Genomic DNA, 18,500 nt, shown 5'->3' with positions numbered 1-18,500 from the left:
CTTGAAAACATTTACAACTTTTATTAAAGTAGTTTTCAATAATTTTCTTAGAATTAAGCGCTGTATGTGTTAGAACTGCATAATTTGCGGTGACTTAGGCCCACTCTTAATGCATTTTATATGTAAGCTATTATTGTGGTACTTGGAGGTAAAAGTATATTTTGAGGTAGTAAGCTACTTTGTGTCAAAAGTCTTGACAACAATCTTTTAAAGATATGTGTTAGCTGTCTGGAATAATATATGCTTTTCTAATAATAATAATAAAAAATTGTACTTATGTAGTCTCGCGAGAAGAAAAAAATGTGCAGAACGGAAGCTGCCATGAGTCAGTTTCAGTCAGCGTGCTTATTTGAACAAGAACCGCTGCGACGAGGGACGGTGCAGGAGCGGCCCAGAAATAATATTCCAACCAAAAGTCAATATTGTACGTACTATAGTGTAAGGTTTGTACTCTGACATTTTAAAGTGTTACGATGATCACGTTGCGTCGGTGTGTAAGGTGGGCAATAATGTTGGGTAAAGTTTTCGTTGCTTTGCCTTAGCTCGTGTATTAGCTTTAGCATTAGCACCACCTTGCACAACGTGTTCAACAAGTTTCGGACTATTATTAGCAAAGATCACCACTTTGGCTCCGATTGGTAACACCACAGGACTTTATTAAGGAGTAGCAATAGTTCATTCGGGCCTCCTTATTAAGGAAAGTGTTGTTATCGCTTTTTTTTTTATCGTGCCCATCTCACGTGAACACGATGCCTGAAACTTTACGTTGGACCAGGCCCTAGTTGGAAAGGTAATTTCGTTAGCAGAATCAGTTTTGTTAGCCAGGTTGAGCGTTGAACAATCAATCAGCGCCATTATTTGTGATCTTATGAGTGGATTTGTCGGTGCCGTTACAATTATAGATTACCCCTATTTGTAACTGATAGTATTGGACACGGCGGTGCTTGCAACGTTGCTAACTGACTTTGAGGCTCATCCTTGCTCAGTCTAACCATTAGAACGCAGGACCGCCACGCAAAGCATTCACCCCCAGGTAAGTTATGGGTGTTTTGCTCGATTTAATGTTGTACGTGCACGTATTCTTAGGTTAGGTATATTTCCATGACCCGAAGTGGGGTGGGGGTTGGGCCAGGATTAATTTGAAGGATTTACAACCCACGTTGTTTAATGTCCTCGTTTCGGGCCTATAGTCTGTCCCCAAATGGATTTGAGAACCGTGCAACTGCTACGTAGGCCACAAGACTGCAATGTGGTTGCGATCTTTACCGCAGCCAAGCTTTAAAATTCGAGGTGACGCGCTTTCTCACTTAGTCCTTAAGTAGAAAGAGATGTCTTAAGAAATCACAAGTAAGTGTAGATGTCTTAAAAACTACTGGCTAAATTAGAGATATTAGTTAAACTCTAGAACTTTAAAGTACAGGCTTTTTAAGTTTAAAATAAAGTTCAACTTTTTTGCAACTAGAGTGTTAAAGTTTGTAAACTGTCCCTGTACTAATAATATAGTCTCATAATAATGAAAAAAAAAACCCTCAATAATTAGTCTTTAAATTGGAATCGTCCTTGTAGTAGGAGAGCTGCTTGTATGTTTGAAACCAGCATTGGCTCAACTTATGCTATAAAACAAAAAGTTGGTTTAGTTTTGTAAAGATTTGAAATAAGTCGTGACAAGCGTTTTTTCTTGGCTGCACAATTTGGTTTCCATCTTCCTTAATGCTCTTTCCAACAAAGTATTTGTACTTCATTGTTACACACCTTCCTGTGACTTTTTTTTTTTTTTTTTTGGAGATGATTCACCAAATACAACTGACTCTCACTGATGGTCTTTGTATTCATACTGTCTGATCCAAAGATCACTATTTCACTGTCCCCTCCGCTATGTATTACAAATACTTTATGACGAAAAAAAAATGCATTTTCACAGGATGGAGTGGCAGCCCGATGAGCAGGGACTCCAGCAAGTCCTCCAGCTGCTAAAGGACTCTCAGTCACCTGACACGGCAACACAAAGAGCTGTCCAACAAGTATCCTGAGTTTGTAAAACAAGGTTGTGGAAATATAAGTGATTAATATTTAGAAAGGCTTTTGTGCAATTTATCCAACTACACACCTTTTGGTAATCATTTTGGTTTGTATGTGGAAAATTCATTTGGAAAAGTTTCCCTTCATAAGATGATGAAAAATATGACTTCACTGAAAAATTGCTATTACTCAATTTGGAACATGCAACTTGCAGTGGAAATTATATATATAAAAATGTGCATGTCAGCAGTATATATAAAAAAAATATGAAGTTGCTGTGGATGAAAATATCCTTGACCACTAATCTAGAAACTTGAACAACTGAATCAGTTCCCCGACTTCAACAATTATCTCATATTTGTCCTCACGAGACTCAAAACTGAAGGTAAGCTTACAGTTGTGAATGTTAATCTTTGTACCACTACTGTGATATATATTGTGATTTGTAATTCTTCTATTTAGTATTGAAATTAAACGTGTCAGCAGTTTCCACTGCAATGTACTGACTTGTTTCCACGTGGCTTTTAGTGCTTCCAAGAATAGACAACTACTCACGAGTATGTCGATGATCAACATCGACAATGGATATTTTTTTCTAAGCTCTGTTTTTCTTAAAAGTGCATGCATCCCTACTTGCTAATTGTCGGCCTGGCGGCCTTGACGCACACGCGCAGATGATATACTCGGAAGAACTATGGGTAATTAGTATTGTCACTAGAGACCAAAATTTTGAGAATTTCACTAAGAATACTAAAGAATATGATGCAGACAAAATGTTCCTTTAATGGCAGTAAAATAGTGATGCACAACTATCTAAAAAGGACACATGTTGTGGCTAATTCAGTTTCCAATGAATAGTCATTTTACTAAAGTATTTTAGTTGGCTGCAATTGTAAATGGACGGTGCTTTATATACACTAGCACAGTGCCCAAAGCCATGTGTGTCCTCAAACATACATACACCAACGGGTGACTGCTGCCGTGCAAGGCGCTGACAGGCTTGGTAGGCATGTTAACATCAACAGCAGTAAGCTGTTTATTCGAAGCCTTGATTTGAGGGCATTGATGACAATATCAGCTTTAGCACACAGGTTGTTTCATAGAAGGTTATAACTGTATGACAACATGATGCTGTACCTGGCTGGCTCGCGACGTGCCTACCTGGTGCCCATGTTGGTGGGGGCAACGATCCCATCAAAGGCAATGCATGTTCTCTGAAAATAAATCAGAACTTGCTCATTTTTCAACTGATTTTAGTGAGTTTATCTTTGTCAGTTTCAAAGCATGTAAAGCTTAATACAAAACATTGGAAAAATGACACCCCCTCCCAAAGAAAAATCTTATCAATAAAAGGTTATTCCCTGTCCCTTGTAGTCATAGTACAACATTGTGCATCGTTTTTGGTTCCATTTTAATGTGGACTAAACATTTGCAGATAAGATGTTAACAGCCAGAGTATTTCCTTCCATTTAAATTTACATTCATTTGTATTACAAGAACAAAATCTGGAAAAAATGTGTGCTGATGCTTAGTGGTGCTCAGGTGAGAACTTTTAATTCAAGGTTGCTTGAGGTATGTTCATATACTTTAAATATGATGCAGCTTGCAAGCAGGCAACAAAACATGTAGCAGAACAAGCTAGTGCTAGCACTAACGGTTGTAGTAAACATGCTGGTGTTCTGTTGAATCATGCTCTTTCGTTGTGTGCAAAGCGATTACAATAACCTAATTTAATTACAGTAGTTTAGCTTCCATTATTTGTCAAGTTGGGTTGACCTTACTGATTAGAATACAGGAGAAGATATTTTCTATACGCAGTACACAAATACATAAGTATGCACAATAAATGGACAATTTAAATAGACACATTGCTCCATCTTTTGATTTCATTGGTGGTCATTTTATCTTTTTTTTTTAAACATGATTGGCCTCAAAAACCCTCACGTAAAGTCTGGGCACTCATAGGTTGACTATATCCATCCTAACCATTTGCATTGTCCTTATTCTACTCTACAATCTATCTTATGGTTTTAGTCATTTCCTGTAATGCAATTTTGAAGTGTGTAGCTGACCAGTCAAACCAAATCAATGACATTATTCAAATCAAGTCTCCCTTTTTATCAAATTTCTCCTGATACCAATAGTTCCCTCAAGAATGACTTTAGAAATAATAGAAATACATTTCTTAATGGGTAAATAATAGAGAAAAGTTGCAATGTTCCAAAGGGTCAACACTTGTACTAAAATGACACAATCAAATATAAAAATTTTAAATGCTCCACAATTAAAATGAACTAACTGCATGGCTCAGGTCGTCCCTGTCTGCTGTCAAAGAGTAATGGTGCACCCCCTCCAGCTCTGTCATCTCTCGAGTGAGGCAAAGTGACCTCTGCAAAATGTTTCTGGTTTGGAAGCACACTTTGTGATGGCTTCAACATGTTGATAAATCACAGCTTTTACAATATAGAAATGAGCACTATGTCTTTGGAAATGTTAAAGCTCCGTAATTCTGAGATTGCCTTCCAAAGTGCTCTTTTCATTATGTAAAAGAACATGAAAATGATATTGCTCATGTTTTCCGTTTCTTTGCTAAAATTAAATTGACTAGTCCCATTTTTGAAATAGCCGCTATAAAACAGTCACTGAATATAGTGATCAAATCACTTTAAGGGAAACAAGTTGGTGACTGAAATAAAAATAATTGTGCATAATCCTGGTACATAAACCTTCATGACTCTAACCCAGGGGTGCTCAATGCATCAATCGCGAGGCAGTCTAGGTCGATCGCGGGACGGCATGCGCCACCCCCCCCAAAAAAAAAAAGACATTAGCCAATGTTGTGCACCGCTGATGCAGTCTCTTTGCAGATATTCTATGCTGCGCACAAAAAAATTAATCCAATGCAAAACAAGCTATTCAGTTTGTGGCATTTTGCAATGTGATTCAATGAGTGAGGGATGACTGGTTGTTACATCCAGTGGCACAATTCACCTATAAAAGTAAGTAAGTTTCTTTCGGCTTGTCCCTTTCGGGGTCGCCACAGCGTGTCATCTCAGATGAACGCACATATATGTTTGGCTCAATTTTTACGCCGGATGCCCTTCCTGACGCAACCCTTCTCAGGGAGTGGAGGCCCCAGTGGGATACGAACCCGCAACCCCTGGTTTACCAAACCACTGAGCTACGGGGCCTCCGCACAATTCACCTATGAACTGTAAAAAAAAAAAATGAAAAGAAGCCACTGGTTTCTTTTAGGCAGCACACAGTTCTTTCTCTAACGTCGACCGACAGCCACCCCCCCCCATCCCCACTCTTAAAGACGTACCATCATAATTACAAATATCACAGTACTTATGCAGCCCATCAATGTGTTTTATAATGATAGGGTCCACCACCGCTGCTTTAGTTAGCAACACAGTCTGAGCAACGTAGAGTAAAAAAGAGCTAGACATGCTGCTTATGTTTACTTTTGATATTAATGGAGAAAGTTAAAAAAAAGAAATGCTGTTGTTTTAAGATGCAATGACTATCGGAGTATGTGAATAATTGAAGAAAAAGTGGTTAAACTGGATGAGATTGTCTCTTCCGAGTGGGAAAGGTCTGGTCTGAAGCCAAAGTAGAAAGTGCACCTTGGCACATCCTCATCCAGGATGAAACCACAGACAATACAGTGCACAGAAAGCAAATTCTGTATTTTAAATATAGGAGGCAACATAACATTAAGATTAAAACTGTTTGGGAGCATCATCCTCATACCCCCTCACGGTAGCTCATGAGAGGCTGGCTGCTTGAAAAGTAAATCTGCGGGTAAAAAAGTCTGGGCACCCCTGCTCTAACCTTTGCTTTTTACTTTACAGACGAGCCGACTCGCTCTCTCAGCGGTCTGATACTAAAGAACAATGTTAAGGCTCATTACCAGAGCTTCCCACCAACTGTTGCCGATTTCATCAAGCAGGAATGTGTCAACAACATTGGTGACCCCTCACCCCTCATCCGTGCCACTATTGGTGAGTTTTCATCCACTCATGTAATCCAAGTTTGGCGTCTCGTGCCTTTTGGAGGTGATGCATATAATGGTCTGACTGCCTGTGAAGGTGTTTGTATTCATACTGTCTGATCCAGAACCACTCCTAGCACGCTATGAATGTGCTTGCCATCTTTTCGCTTCAGACTGAAGTCTTGTCTTCTGCATTTGTAGGCATCCTGATCACAACTATTTCCTCTGAGGGAGAGCTGCAGTCATGGCCTGAGCTCCTGCCTCAGCTCTGCAACCTCCTCAACTCTGAGGACTATAACACATGCGAGGTACATCATCAAGAAAATATTTAAGTTGAAAATGTTGACTTGAAATTACCGTATTTTCCGCACTATAAGGCGCACCTCGAATGAATGGCATATTTCAAAACTTTTTCCATATATAAGGCGCACCGGATTATAAGCCGCATAGAATAGACGCCACAGTAGAGGCTGGGGTTACATTATGCATCCATTAGATGGAGCTGCACTAAAGGCTCAACATTGATCCATAGATAAGGCGCACCTCGGCTTTTGAGGAAATTAAAGGCTTTTAGGTGCGCCTTATTGTGCGGAAAATACGGTAAATAAAAAAATACTTTTTTTTAAATTGAAATGAAAAAAAAAAACAAATTTTGGTAAGGGAGATATTGTTCCAGGTTAACTGTTGTCAAACAATGTACATGCAAGCTTATAAGTATCTTTTTACATTCCTAATAGTCTGGCAAGTATAAAAAAGGTTGAGGAATATGTAATTAATTGTCCAGGTTGTCCATTGGTACTGTTTGAGAAAGTGGGGAAATAGTTAAACCCCTCATGCATCACAACACTCATAAAAATTTAGGGGAGAGGGGGGAAAAATAACCACTGTAAATTGCTACCTTAGTGTACTCGTAAATCATGCATCCTTTCAGGATTTTTGAAATGTGAGGTTCTTCAGTATGTCTGAAACTCTTCACTATATAGAATAATTTATGTATTTTTGCTGCATTGATGTTTTATCTTCTCACGCAACCTTGTTTTCTTCTCTGTGTTCTTGTATGTTTTCGTTTGATTTGACAGCCTCTCTGTGCGTGTCTGTGTCTCAGGGCTCGTTTGGAGCATTGCAGAAAATCTGCGAGGATTCGTCAAAGTTGCTGGACAGCGACGCTTTGGACAGACCACTAAATATCATGATACCGAAAATTCTACAGTTCTTCAAGCATTGCAATCCAAAAATTAGGTACAGGATAGGAGAATTACTGTATTGACTGATGCCTTCTTAAGACATGTTAGGGAAGTACAGTACAAAATTATTCTTCTGTGCTTTCGGATTAGTTTTTGCAAACCAAAATACTCAAAGATCTGGAAGATTAAACTAGACGCTGGTGTTTTCCTAGTTTAAACCGGGCTGCTATTGTTACAGTTTTAAAAGTCTTCTTTCTATTATCCTCACTTGTAGTTAATTGTCCGCAGTTAATACATATACACCTTATTCTAATTAATTCTGTGGTCTGCACAGGTCCCATGCCATAGCCTGTGTGAACCAGTTCATCGATTGCAGAGCACAGGCCCTAATGGACAACATTGACACCTTCATAGAGGTTGGTGTTCGAATACTAAAATAAATCGGAGCTAGGGGGTTGGGGGCGAGGTGACATGATGTAACTTACTAACATCAGCTTTTTTCTACTCCTTACTTTTTTTCTCAATTGTAATATTTCATGCTTCTAGAGCCTCTTTTCCCTGGCTTCTGATGAGGATTCTGAGGTCAGAAAGAATGTTTGCCGGGCTCTGGTCACGCTTCTGGAGGTCCGCATTGATCGGCTCATCCCCCATATGCACAGCATCGTCCAGGTAAGGGAATCACTGCTTATTTAAACGTGATGGGTTTGAATGTGGAGGACACAACTCATTTTTCCACATTCATTATCTTACCTTGTTACCTGGATATGATGACAAACCCAGCTCATTGATTCATAATGATACCTTAAGTTCCTAAACTTCTGATCCAGATTTGCTGCAGCTCTGACCCAAAAGCTCGAGTTACATTACATGAGTCACCAACATGTTTTCTCTCTCTTGTAGTACATGCTGCAGCGCACACAGGACCCAGATGAGAACGTAGCTCTGGAAGCCTGTGAGTTTTGGTTGACTCTAGCAGAACAGCCCATCTGCGAAGTGGTGCTATCTGGACATCTGGTGCAGTGAGTAGCTGGAGTTGTTACACAGTGCCACATTAATTGTAATTGGACCCAGATTTATTAACTTTTTCTTTCTCACATCCTCCTCAGATTGATTCCCATCTTAGTAAATGGGATGAAGTATTCAGAGATAGACATTATACTTTTGAAGGTAAGTTGTTTTCTTCTTCCGTTGAATAACTGTCGTCTTTTGTCATAAAAAAATAATGTAAGCTGGTAAAATAATTACACCCAGAAGCAGTCTCACCAGCTTCTATGTTTTCAACAGGGAGATGTGGAGGAAGATGAGGCCGTACCAGACAGCGATCAGGACATCAAACCACGATTCCACAAGTCGCGCACTGTCACCTTGCAGCACGACGGCTCAGAGGGAGGGGGCAGCGAAGACCCTGAAGACGACAATGACGATGACACACTGTCTAACTGGAACTTGCGTGAGTAGAAATACTGTTTTGTCTTGTTCTATACATGTAGGCAAACAAGATGAGTGAATAAATTGATTGAGTTTTGGAACGTGATCAGTCGTTTGTCTCAGTGAGGTTGTGTTGTATAGTGGTAACAGAGAAGCAATGGCAGTATAATAGAGTTTGGAATTCACACCTAGCCTTTTCTGACATGCTTGTCCACTTAAAGGTGGGTTCTATCAAGCTGAATTCTTTTTTTTAGTGTTTTGTCTCTTGCTTTCTCCAAAGAAGATCCATGATTAGAATAAAGTTAAATTTAAATTAAACATCTACCTAATAATTTATTGAATGTTCTGTGAGGGCGGATTCCAAGTGACAATAGAAATTAAAATTACCTTACCTCCAATTGGCTCAGAAGAATGATTTTAGGAATTGCTTTCAATGCACAGGAAAGTGTTCTGCAGCAACACTGGACATTCTTGCAAACGTGTTTCGACATGACCTGCTGCCCCACCTGTTGCCGCTTCTGAAAGGCCTGCTCTTCCATCCCGATTGGGTCGTTAAGGAGTCCGGCATCCTCGTGTTAGGGGCTATTGCCGAAGGTAAGATCTGATGATCTTTGACTTCCCAGCACATACTACATGTAACTGTTTTTTGCACCTCAGGCTGCATGCAGGACATGGTTCCCTACCTCCCCGAGCTCATCCCTCACCTTATCGAGTGTCTATGTGACAAGAAGGCTCTGGTACGCTCCATTGCCTGCTGGACCCTTAGTCGTTACGCACATTGGGTAGTCTCCCAGCCTTCCGACTCCTACCTCAAGCCCCTAATGTCAAAGCTTCTGACATGCATCCTCGATGCAAACAAGAGGGTTCAAGAAGCTGCCTGCAGGTGAGCACCTCTAGCTTTGCTTCCTTATGTGGAAATGATGACATACCCAGCTCATTGATTAACAATGATACACGTTGTTCCCATATTTTGTTCTGATCCACATCATTTTTATCAACTCACTTGACAACTTGTAGTCATTTATGTGCCTTAAATTTGATTAGTCACCTTGTTGTCCACCATAGCGCGTTTGCCACCTTAGAAGAGGAGGCATGCACAGAGCTTGTACCATATTTGAGCTTCATCTTGGATACGCTGGTTTTTGCCTTTGGAAAGTACCAGCACAAGAATCTCCTCATCCTCTATGATGCCATTGGAACTTTGGCAGACTCGGTTGGTCACCACCTTAATCAGCCTGTAAGTGTTTTTTTCTACTTCATTAAATATCATACAAGTCATTTTGGTTTTACTAGATGCTTTCGTTTCAACATTATTGTTGGCTCTCATTCATTTTGGTGTCATAAAACGTCCAACTTGTGTGCTGTTTCTTAGGAGTACATTCAAAAGCTGATGCCCCCTCTTATTGCAAAGTGGAATGAGCTCAAAGACGAAGACAAGGATCTTTTTCCGCTCTTGGAGGTAAATGTTAAAGCCAGTCTACTTTTGCACATTTTCCTATAAGTATTTGTTTTGATTTGGACCATGACGTTTATCTATAAAGTTAAACTCTTACTTTGAACAGTCTCTCCTGTAAAAATATTTTCTTCAGTGTGATTTTTAACAGAATAATGGTTAAGATATGTGTCCTTAATATTATTACTTCCTCCCAGTGTTTGTCTTCAGTCGCTACTGCACTCCAGAGTGGGTTCCTGCCTTACCGTGAACCTGTCTACCAGCGTTGTGTCACACTTGTCCAGAAGACTTTAGCTCAGTCTATGGTGAGAGACCAATTGTGCTGGATTTTTGTTCTTTTTGTGTGAAATGCTTGTTCTGTTTAGACAAATTTACTGAAATGTGACCTTTGCAGATGTACAACCAGCACCCAGACCAGTATGAGTCTCCTGAAAAGGATTTCATGATTGTGGCCCTGGATCTGCTAAGTGGGCTGGCTGAGGGTTTGGGAAGTCATGTGGAACAGCTTGTGGCCCGGTCCAATATCATGACACTGCTTTTCCAGTGCATGCAGGTACGAGGAAGTCTTTTTGATTTTTGCCGTGAGTGGTATTTGGATGCCCCAGTTAGATAAACATTGGTGCAGGTTTTTCAAAGAACTATAAAATACTTGTTTCTGTGCAGGATGCAATGCCTGAAGTGAGGCAAAGCTCCTTTGCTCTATTAGGAGATTTAACAAAGGTCTGCTTCCTCCACGTTAAGCCCTGCATTGGTGAGTGTTTGCAGGGCTCATGACACCACTGTAGTATATATTATAACCATTTTCTTTCATGTGTTTTATCTGCAGCTGAGTTCATGCCCATTCTCGGCCTCAATCTGAACCCAGATTTTATTTCCGTGTGTAACAATGCTACCTGGGCCATTGGGGAAATTGCCATGCAAATGGGTGAGTAGTTAGAGGAAGTTGTCGACATTCTCTGTATTTAAATAACAAACTGTCTTTGCTGAAAACGTCTCAATATCTGAAGATGATGAAAATCCCAGCTCATTGACTATAAAATGATACATTTTGTTCCTATATTTTCTGATCCAGATATTTGAGACCTGCATGGTATTAATTTCACGATCAGCTATGAATTTGCTGTAGGAAATCTCGAGTGCTAAATCCAATGCAGCAGATATGTACAAATGCAGATTTTGTAATTCCTTATCACACTCCCAATTTTCTTCATTGCTACTTTGTTGGCACCTCCATTGTTGTACAATGCTAGGAAAAATAACTTATAGGTGATTCAGATTCCGTCTGCACTGGTTAAAAAGCCGGACCAACTCATTGTACCCCCCAATACACTTGACGCAGCGAACCATACGCTGTGGATATACTGTATACCCGTACGTAATGTGAAATAAGATATTCATACAGGCTTTGTTTAGTTACATAACTTGTTTTCTAATAGTGACTGTAACATGGCAATTAAACACCTCAAACGTAGAAAATTCACCTTCGTATTCACTCAAACCACTGCAGACGTCGTCTTCAGGATCGTAGTTGAAGAGCCTCAAAGTCCGTCAGACATCATTTTAAGTCAGTCGCTCACAATGTCATTTTTATCTTGAATTCAATTGAATTAAAAAATATATATTTTGTTGGCGGCACGGTGGATCAGTTGGTAAAGCATTGGCCTCACAGTTCTTAGGACCCGGGTTCGATCCTGGCCCCGCCTGTGTGGAGTTTGCATGTTCTCCCCGTGCCTGCGTGGGTTTTCTCCGGGCACGCTGGTTTCCTCCCACATCCTAAAAACATGCAGCATTAATTGGACACACTAAATTGACCCTAGGTGTGATAGTGCATCTGTTTATCTCCCTGTGCCCTGCGATGGGCTGGGAACCAGTTCAGAAAGTACCCTGCCTCCTGCCTGTTGACAGCTGGGATAAGCTTCAGCACTCCCTGCGACCCTCGTGATAAGCGGCAAAGAAAATGGATGGATGGATATATTTTGTATTCACACCTGTCATGCTTGCCCTTTGAGTGCACCAAAAAGTAGCACAGTCTTCTATGCATGCTTGAGGTAGCTTTGTCTTCTTCTATGAACGGTAAAGGAAAAGTCTTCTTCTACTACACTTTGTAGCCATCTGTGCATGACCAAACCTAAGTGTGTTATAGAGAACGGGCATGTTTTAACCATTACATTCGAATAAGTTTTTGTTGTACATTTAAAGTGACACCTGCCAGTGACAAAAAACCCTCAATGTTACAGCCACATCCTTCAAAAGTAGCGGCTTGTCGTCCGCAAAATACGGTACCTTACTAGCAAGCTCTCTGTTTGCGTTAGTGATCTGTTTTTGTTGTTTCTTTAGGTGCAGAGATGCAGCTTTATGTTGGAGTGGTTTTGCCACCCCTGGTGGAGATCATTAATACACCCAACACAACAAAGACCTTGTTGGAAAACACAGGTAAGTACATTCATTATGTACCTCTTCTGTTTTGTTTTGTTTTTCTTTTCAATTTAAAGGGATGATGTTGTCTTTGTGCAGCCATTACAATAGGAAGACTGGGTTACGTCTGTCCACAGGAAGTGGCGCCACAGCTTCAACATTTTATTAGGCCATGGTGAGTCAGAATATCTTTTCACTGCAGATTATTTTTGTATGCACACCATGGGTCACTGTTTTTGTTTAAAATCACATGGGCCATAAATCATTAGTCGATCAACTAAATTACGGACTTAGTCCTCCAGCTTTAACCCAGGTGATCCCTAGCGTGTCTGTATTGTAAGGTTCTCTTTCTTTTGGCTTGTTCCATTAGGCGTCGCCACACCATGTCATCTCAGATGAACGCTCATATTTGTTTGGCACAGTTTTTACACTGGATGTCCTTCCTAATGCAACCCCTCTTGGGGTAATTAACCAAAACCCCATTTGTTGTCCATGAATTTTCAAGGAGTTGTCAAATCATATTTGTATACATTGAAGCATTTGGATCTATAGTCAAATCTGCTATGCTCTATGCTAAATACTGAAAACATGATTGAGAGCTTATAATACAGTGCTTAATGTGCAGCAACTTAATGCCTCCAGTATGGTTGGGATCTTTTTTTTTCGGAGTTGTATGAGTAATGTGCACATTGAGGAGACAAAGTTAGACAGCAATATCTTCTTCAGTATGACTAAGTACACACTTATTTTAGTATATTTTTGTCCATGACTGTGTTGAGTAAGAAACTAATGATTTTGCAGACCTACCACGACTAAATTAATTCAGAATTGGATGTCTTCCCAGGTGCACATCACTGAGGAATATCAGAGATAATGAAGAGAAAGATTCAGCCTTCCGTGGAATCTGCGTAATGATTGGCGTCAACCCAGCCGGCGTTGTGCAGGTGAGTGAGATGATGTGATCCATGAACATTACTCTAGTTGGCACTGTCCTTGATAAACTAACAGTTATTACTGTGCAGGACTTCATTTTCTTTTGTGATGCTGTGGCCTCCTGGGTCAACCCAAAGGATGATCTGAGAGACATGATTTATAAGGTTGGTGACATATTGTTGAGATGCTTGCAACGGTCTGGCTCGTCACACTGTGATGATCACTTCTAAGACATTCGAAATCTGACACACACTGCGGATGACTTTAATCTGAGAAGTGTGATAGAGCTGGCCATAAGATGTTTTAAAACAAATCTTGACATCTGACACTTTTGTAGCTCGAAACTGCATTGTCTATACCCCATCACCCTTCTTTTTTGTCACCGTAGATCCTGCATGGGTTCAAGGACCAGGTCGGTCAAGAGAACTGGCAGCAGTTCTCAGAGCAGTTCCCTCCGTTGTTGAAGGAGCGTCTGTCAGTGTGCTATGGCGTCTGACAAGTCTACACTGGATGCTGACCTGTTTGGTGTGTATGCCAGTGTTTGCCTTTGGCCAGCGGTCACTCACATTTGACGAGCGCAACCGCGCTCGCAAATCTGCACAGTTGAGCACGAAAAATCACGTGCGGAAAATGTTACAAGTAAAAAAATAGATATTGACAGATGTCAGATTTTGTGTAGTCTTGACATTCATTTACGTGTTTATTTCATAAACATTAACTAAACAAACCTGCTCCTAAACAATTAGTCTTCACCCGGAAACAGGAAATGCAAGTTAACTGGACTGAACATGTCCGGAAGTGATGCCAAACATCCATGTTTAGAGCTTCTTCACGTACTGCCAGCGCATTTACGTTGAAAGTCAACATATTGAGCCATGTCAAAGGAAATTCGGTTACACCATGGGTGCTCAATGCGTTGATTGCGAGGCAGTTTTGGTTAATCGTGTGACTGCGTGCCCAAGAAAAAAAGATGTTTGACTATCATCCACCTCGTCGCTTGATTCAAGTGTGGCCAATACGTCGAGCGCACGAATATAAACGCGCGTTCTAGCAAGCCGGTCTATTTACAGCCGTCGCGGCAATGCGTGCATGCAAACCCCGCCTTGCTAACTAAAATAAGTATGAGATTGATTTACTTTGACTTTATCTAAGCTCTAACGGTGATTTTCCCCATGGTACGTGTTATCTTGAAGTTGAAAACCTTTCCCCTCTTCATGCTTTAGGAAGATATAGATCATCAACTGGTATCTTTCATCAATGGATTGACAATAGAAACCGCCATGAATTACGCTAGATTATAACAACACATCACCATTGCCGACAGGAATGTTTGTTCCAATGTACCGCAAGCTTGTTCCCACTAACGCCGATTATGTTGAACTAAACTTTCAGCATTTTGAAAACATTACGGATATAGACCGTTTGTGTTTATTCCTTGACAGGCCAGTGCATTTAACTTTAGATAAAGTTGGTCAGATCAAGAATTTTTATTGAAGAAAAAATTTAAATACCGTTTTATATCATGTTCGACTAATATCAGTTCAAATTGGAAATTATCATTTCTGAGTTTGAAAATTTCGTTTTCTATTTGTTATGTATTTGATTTTTGATTTACAGTTATGTGATATTAATTCAGTAAGTTATTTTAAGGTCTTGAGATTCCATCCCTAATCACACCCGCAACTTTATCAATGAGCATGATTGACCACACCCGTACATTTTTCAAATGTGAGCGACTGGGCTCGGAAGTCCAGACTGTGCCTTTCTGGAGACAATGAGAAACGCATCTGACTGACAAAACAATGATATGTTTTGTTCCATCTTTCCTAATCCATAATGTTATGACATTCTGTATGTTTATGCTACCAATTCCATTTCAGCACCATTTGAAGTTCTCATATCCTCTTTTTCTCCTGTCTCTTCAGGTTAACATAGGGAAGGGTTTCCAGGGGACTCATTGCACTGCCCAGCACAGCACGGAGGAACAAACTGGGGGGATATGACAGGACTGCACTTGGCAGAGGGTCCCCTCCGTCCCTTTCCCTGAGCCCCGCTTTTGTGTGGGAGGGTGGGAGGAGGGTGGTGAGGGAGGGACAATTTAGGGATATACGTATACCTCTTGGATTTCTTGCCTCACAAAATCCAACATGCTCAAAAGTGGCTTTCAGCCATAGCACCACAGGGATTGAATTTGGTTGGAAAAATGAGGCTGGGTTTGATCTCTCCCCCCTCAATTTAATCATTTCACTACAGTGTTGAAGGGAGGGGGATGTCGGGATAAGTACATTAAAATGAATCATGGGAACCAGCATAGGGTACCAGAATTCCAAATCTCCCAAATGCACATCGTCGTTATATTGACGTGGATACATCATTGTGTGAAAACGGGGTTGCGTGACTTTATTACAAGTCACCTCTTGGCCAGATCTTTGCCAGAGGCTAAATGAAAGATGCTTTATGCAGGACGTTTGCCTAAATATTTGCACCTTTTTAGTGGAAATACTGCATTAACTCTTAATGTCCATCTACCTGGGTCTATTCTGCTCATCTATACATTTATTCAGTTCTAATCTGAGCACCTCAAAAATGATGCATGTTGAATATCTCATTTATATAGTCATACTAGGGTGACTGCCATAATTTGTAGCAATCATGCTGCTTAGTTTTTTTAATTTTAGGTCCCCTTTCAACATTTATTTGAAATGTTGGCGTCCCTGTTGTTCAAAGGAGGTTGCGTGAATACAAACTATAGGTAGGAAGACCTGAAAACTAGGCAGGTTAAGGATTCTTCTGCTGCTGCTTAATTTCTTGACGAACTTTCAAAACGGATGTAATAAGAAATAAGCCGTCAAGAATAACTAGGTCCTGATATAAATGCACTTTCTTTTGTAAGAATTAGAATTTAAATGTATAAACTGATCTTCAGGGGTTATTTCTGATAAGGGATTCGAGGACTGTATTGATTGGTAAAATTGTTTTAAGCAATGATAGGTAATACTTGAGGCCTCTTAATATAGGAATAAAAATTTATCTTATCGGAAAATGTAGATTGAAGAGGTACTATCACCGTATTTTGCATGCCCCAGTGCAGCTCTTCATTTTGGTTTTTTTTTTTTTTTTTTAAATCCATTTGTAGAGGCAAATGGGACTCATTACAAAGATGTCAACATTTGTGCATGCTTTCCCAATGAGTTTTACTCTTTTTAGACATTTTATAATTTGTCCCTTTTTCGGAGGGAATCTCCCTTAAAGAGATTTGTTGACGGCAGTATAATGTTGACGCTGGATTAATGGGGAACTGTTCCTGCATTTGCTCCAACTAGTAATAATTGCCAGCTGACATGTTATTCCACGTTGAAACTGTGTACATTATGCTTGGAAATACACTGATCCTAATAGTTTTACCTGACACTGGATAGCTGGAAAGTGGTTTTTTTTTTTTTTTTAAATCCAGCTTTGTCTTCTACCCATTGTCCATAGTGGACGATTGTATTGGAAGTGTGTATGGCTTTTAGCCCGAGGGTGTGTCGCTATGAAGGTGTGTACGAGAGTATTGCTTGCATGTTGTTTTGCACCAGCCCTACCCTAAGGTTATGTGCCAGGCATAGTAGGGGAAGGAAGTATTTGTGTGGCCACTGCCAATATCAAAGTTTGCCTGACAGTTAAACGCAGGCTAAGCTTCTGATAGGATGACTGCATGGAAAAGAAAAAAAATACTCCCATCATATTTTGTCCCAGAGTATTGGTTAGCTTTATGATTTTTTTTTAATTTTTATTTTAAATCAAGCGTTTTTGGTATGAACTTTTGTAGCATGATTTCAATGGCTCATTTAAAGCTGCTAAAACACTCAAGATGCTGTCATCACTTATTTGGTAGGCAGGAATTGAGGCAGGTGGTAATCTTTGCACATTTGTTGTGAAGATTTTTATTTTTTTTTTTGGGTTTTTATGCTTGTAATATTTTAATTTATTTTTTGTTTTTGTGCGATCTGCACAAATTTTTTTTTTTGGACTTTAAAAGTTTTTTTTTTTTTTTTACCTTTTTTATTCTTTTCATTTAAAGAAATATTCGTTGTATGGTGTTGACCATTTAATTACATCAAATTTGATGATGTGGTTGACTGAAGGAATCCAGGCTTGGCGCATACCTTAGGGAAGACAACTGATTTATAACTAAATATATCAAGGCTGGAGAGTTTTACCGCCCTTTTTCGTTCTGTGGTGCAGGTGGGATGTTTGCAAATGTACTCCTTTTTAATGTTTTCAACGGGGTAAAATAAAACTTTTCTATTACACTGTGTACCCAATTATTATGCAGATATGATTTCAGTTTGGAGGTCCGCCCCCCCCAGGGAAAGTTTTTCTCTTTTACTGTATTTAAAACCCCATATAATTTTTCTGATTTAAAGACAATAAGGTTCCAGACAAAACACTTTTTATCGCATAAGAGGGAGAATGGTCTTTCTGCTGATTAAAAAGTATTTGTTAGCAGATATCTGGTTAAATATGCTGCTTTTTTTAAAGTCAACATTGCTGAGAAATTTAAAACCCATTTCCATCAAATGAAAAAATGACCGTACAAAATACAGATTCATCAAAGCTACAATCTTGACATAATTTACGTCTCAAAGCCACCGGTGTATCCCAATAATAGAAACAAATGGTCAACCCGAAATGCAATATAACTGCACAACTGCGCCGCATACATCATAGAGCAGTTAAGAAATTATATCTAACATGACAAAACCGGCGGCATGGTGGATCAGCTGGTAAAGCGTTGGCCTCACAGTTCTGAGGACCACTAAACTGACAAACTTAATACTTCAAGCAATGGGGAGTGTATAAAATTACTGAAAATTAAACTACAAAGCACTGTTAGTGTAGTCAGTAAAGTGTGGGTAAGTCCAACTTAATTCTAATTACATTTGCAGATATTTTTTTTAAATTGGTAAATAGCATTCCAGTTTATATAGTTTACAAATATTACGTAGCACAAACATTTGCTGAAAATGCGGTTTTGCAAAAAAACACGTCACTGTGGACGTTGATGGCGTCATTTTCTGCCCGCCGG

The 18,500-nt window shown here is 39.8% G+C and overlaps 1 protein-coding gene and 1 non-coding gene across 3 annotated transcripts; both read left to right on the top strand.

The window, feature by feature from the left end:
* Nucleotides 1–318: 318 nt before the first annotated feature.
* LOC133514779 (transportin-2-like) lies at nt 319–17,830 on the top strand. Of its 2 annotated transcripts, XM_061846736.1 has the most exons (26): nt 450–790; nt 927–1,033; nt 1,922–2,021; nt 2,329–2,404; nt 5,877–6,026; nt 6,218–6,324; nt 7,122–7,255; nt 7,535–7,616; nt 7,747–7,869; nt 8,101–8,219; nt 8,307–8,367; nt 8,485–8,650; nt 9,070–9,222; nt 9,286–9,511; nt 9,694–9,865; nt 10,001–10,087; nt 10,279–10,386; nt 10,476–10,634; nt 10,745–10,832; nt 10,908–11,006; nt 12,419–12,514; nt 12,596–12,671; nt 13,341–13,440; nt 13,519–13,593; nt 13,818–13,954; nt 15,355–17,830. In XM_061846736.1, exons 3-25 carry the CDS (start codon nt 1,923–1,925, stop codon nt 13,923–13,925), a joined length of 2,664 nt encoding a protein of 887 aa, XP_061702720.1. In that variant the 5' UTR covers nt 450–790; nt 927–1,033; nt 1,922; the 3' UTR covers nt 13,926–13,954; nt 15,355–17,830. The 2 variants fall into 2 exon arrangements, with proteins under 2 accessions (XP_061702719.1, XP_061702720.1); XM_061846735.1 differs by lacking the exons at nt 450–790; nt 927–1,033 and adding an exon at nt 319–424.
* Nucleotides 1,780–1,847, top strand: LOC133515162 (small nucleolar RNA SNORD41). Its single transcript, XR_009798978.1, has one exon. It is a non-coding gene; the product is annotated as a small nucleolar RNA SNORD41 (small nucleolar RNA).
* Nucleotides 17,831–18,500: the final 670 nt, after the last annotated feature.

Source organism: Syngnathoides biaculeatus, chromosome 16 (genome assembly GCF_019802595.1).
Source record: "Syngnathoides biaculeatus isolate LvHL_M chromosome 16, ASM1980259v1, whole genome shotgun sequence".
In the NCBI taxonomy this organism is placed as follows: domain Eukaryota; kingdom Metazoa; phylum Chordata; class Actinopteri; order Syngnathiformes; family Syngnathidae; genus Syngnathoides; species Syngnathoides biaculeatus.
The sequence above is the reverse complement of the archived record's forward strand: the minus strand, read 5'-3'. Positions and strand labels throughout refer to the sequence as shown.

Bases quoted from the DNA above. Each gene is read 5' to 3' on its own strand.
- LOC133514779 (XM_061846735.1), top strand. From the start codon at position 1,923: ATGGAGTGGCAGCCCGATGAGCAGGGACTCCAGCAAGTCCTCCAGCTG. The intron at 6,027-6,217 runs GTGAGTTTTCAT...CTGCATTTGTAG, and splicing joins CCTCATCCGTGCCACTATTG to GCATCCTGATCACAACTATT. The intron at 10,088-10,278 runs GTAAATGTTAAA...ACTTCCTCCCAG, and splicing joins ATCTTTTTCCGCTCTTGGAG to TGTTTGTCTTCAGTCGCTAC.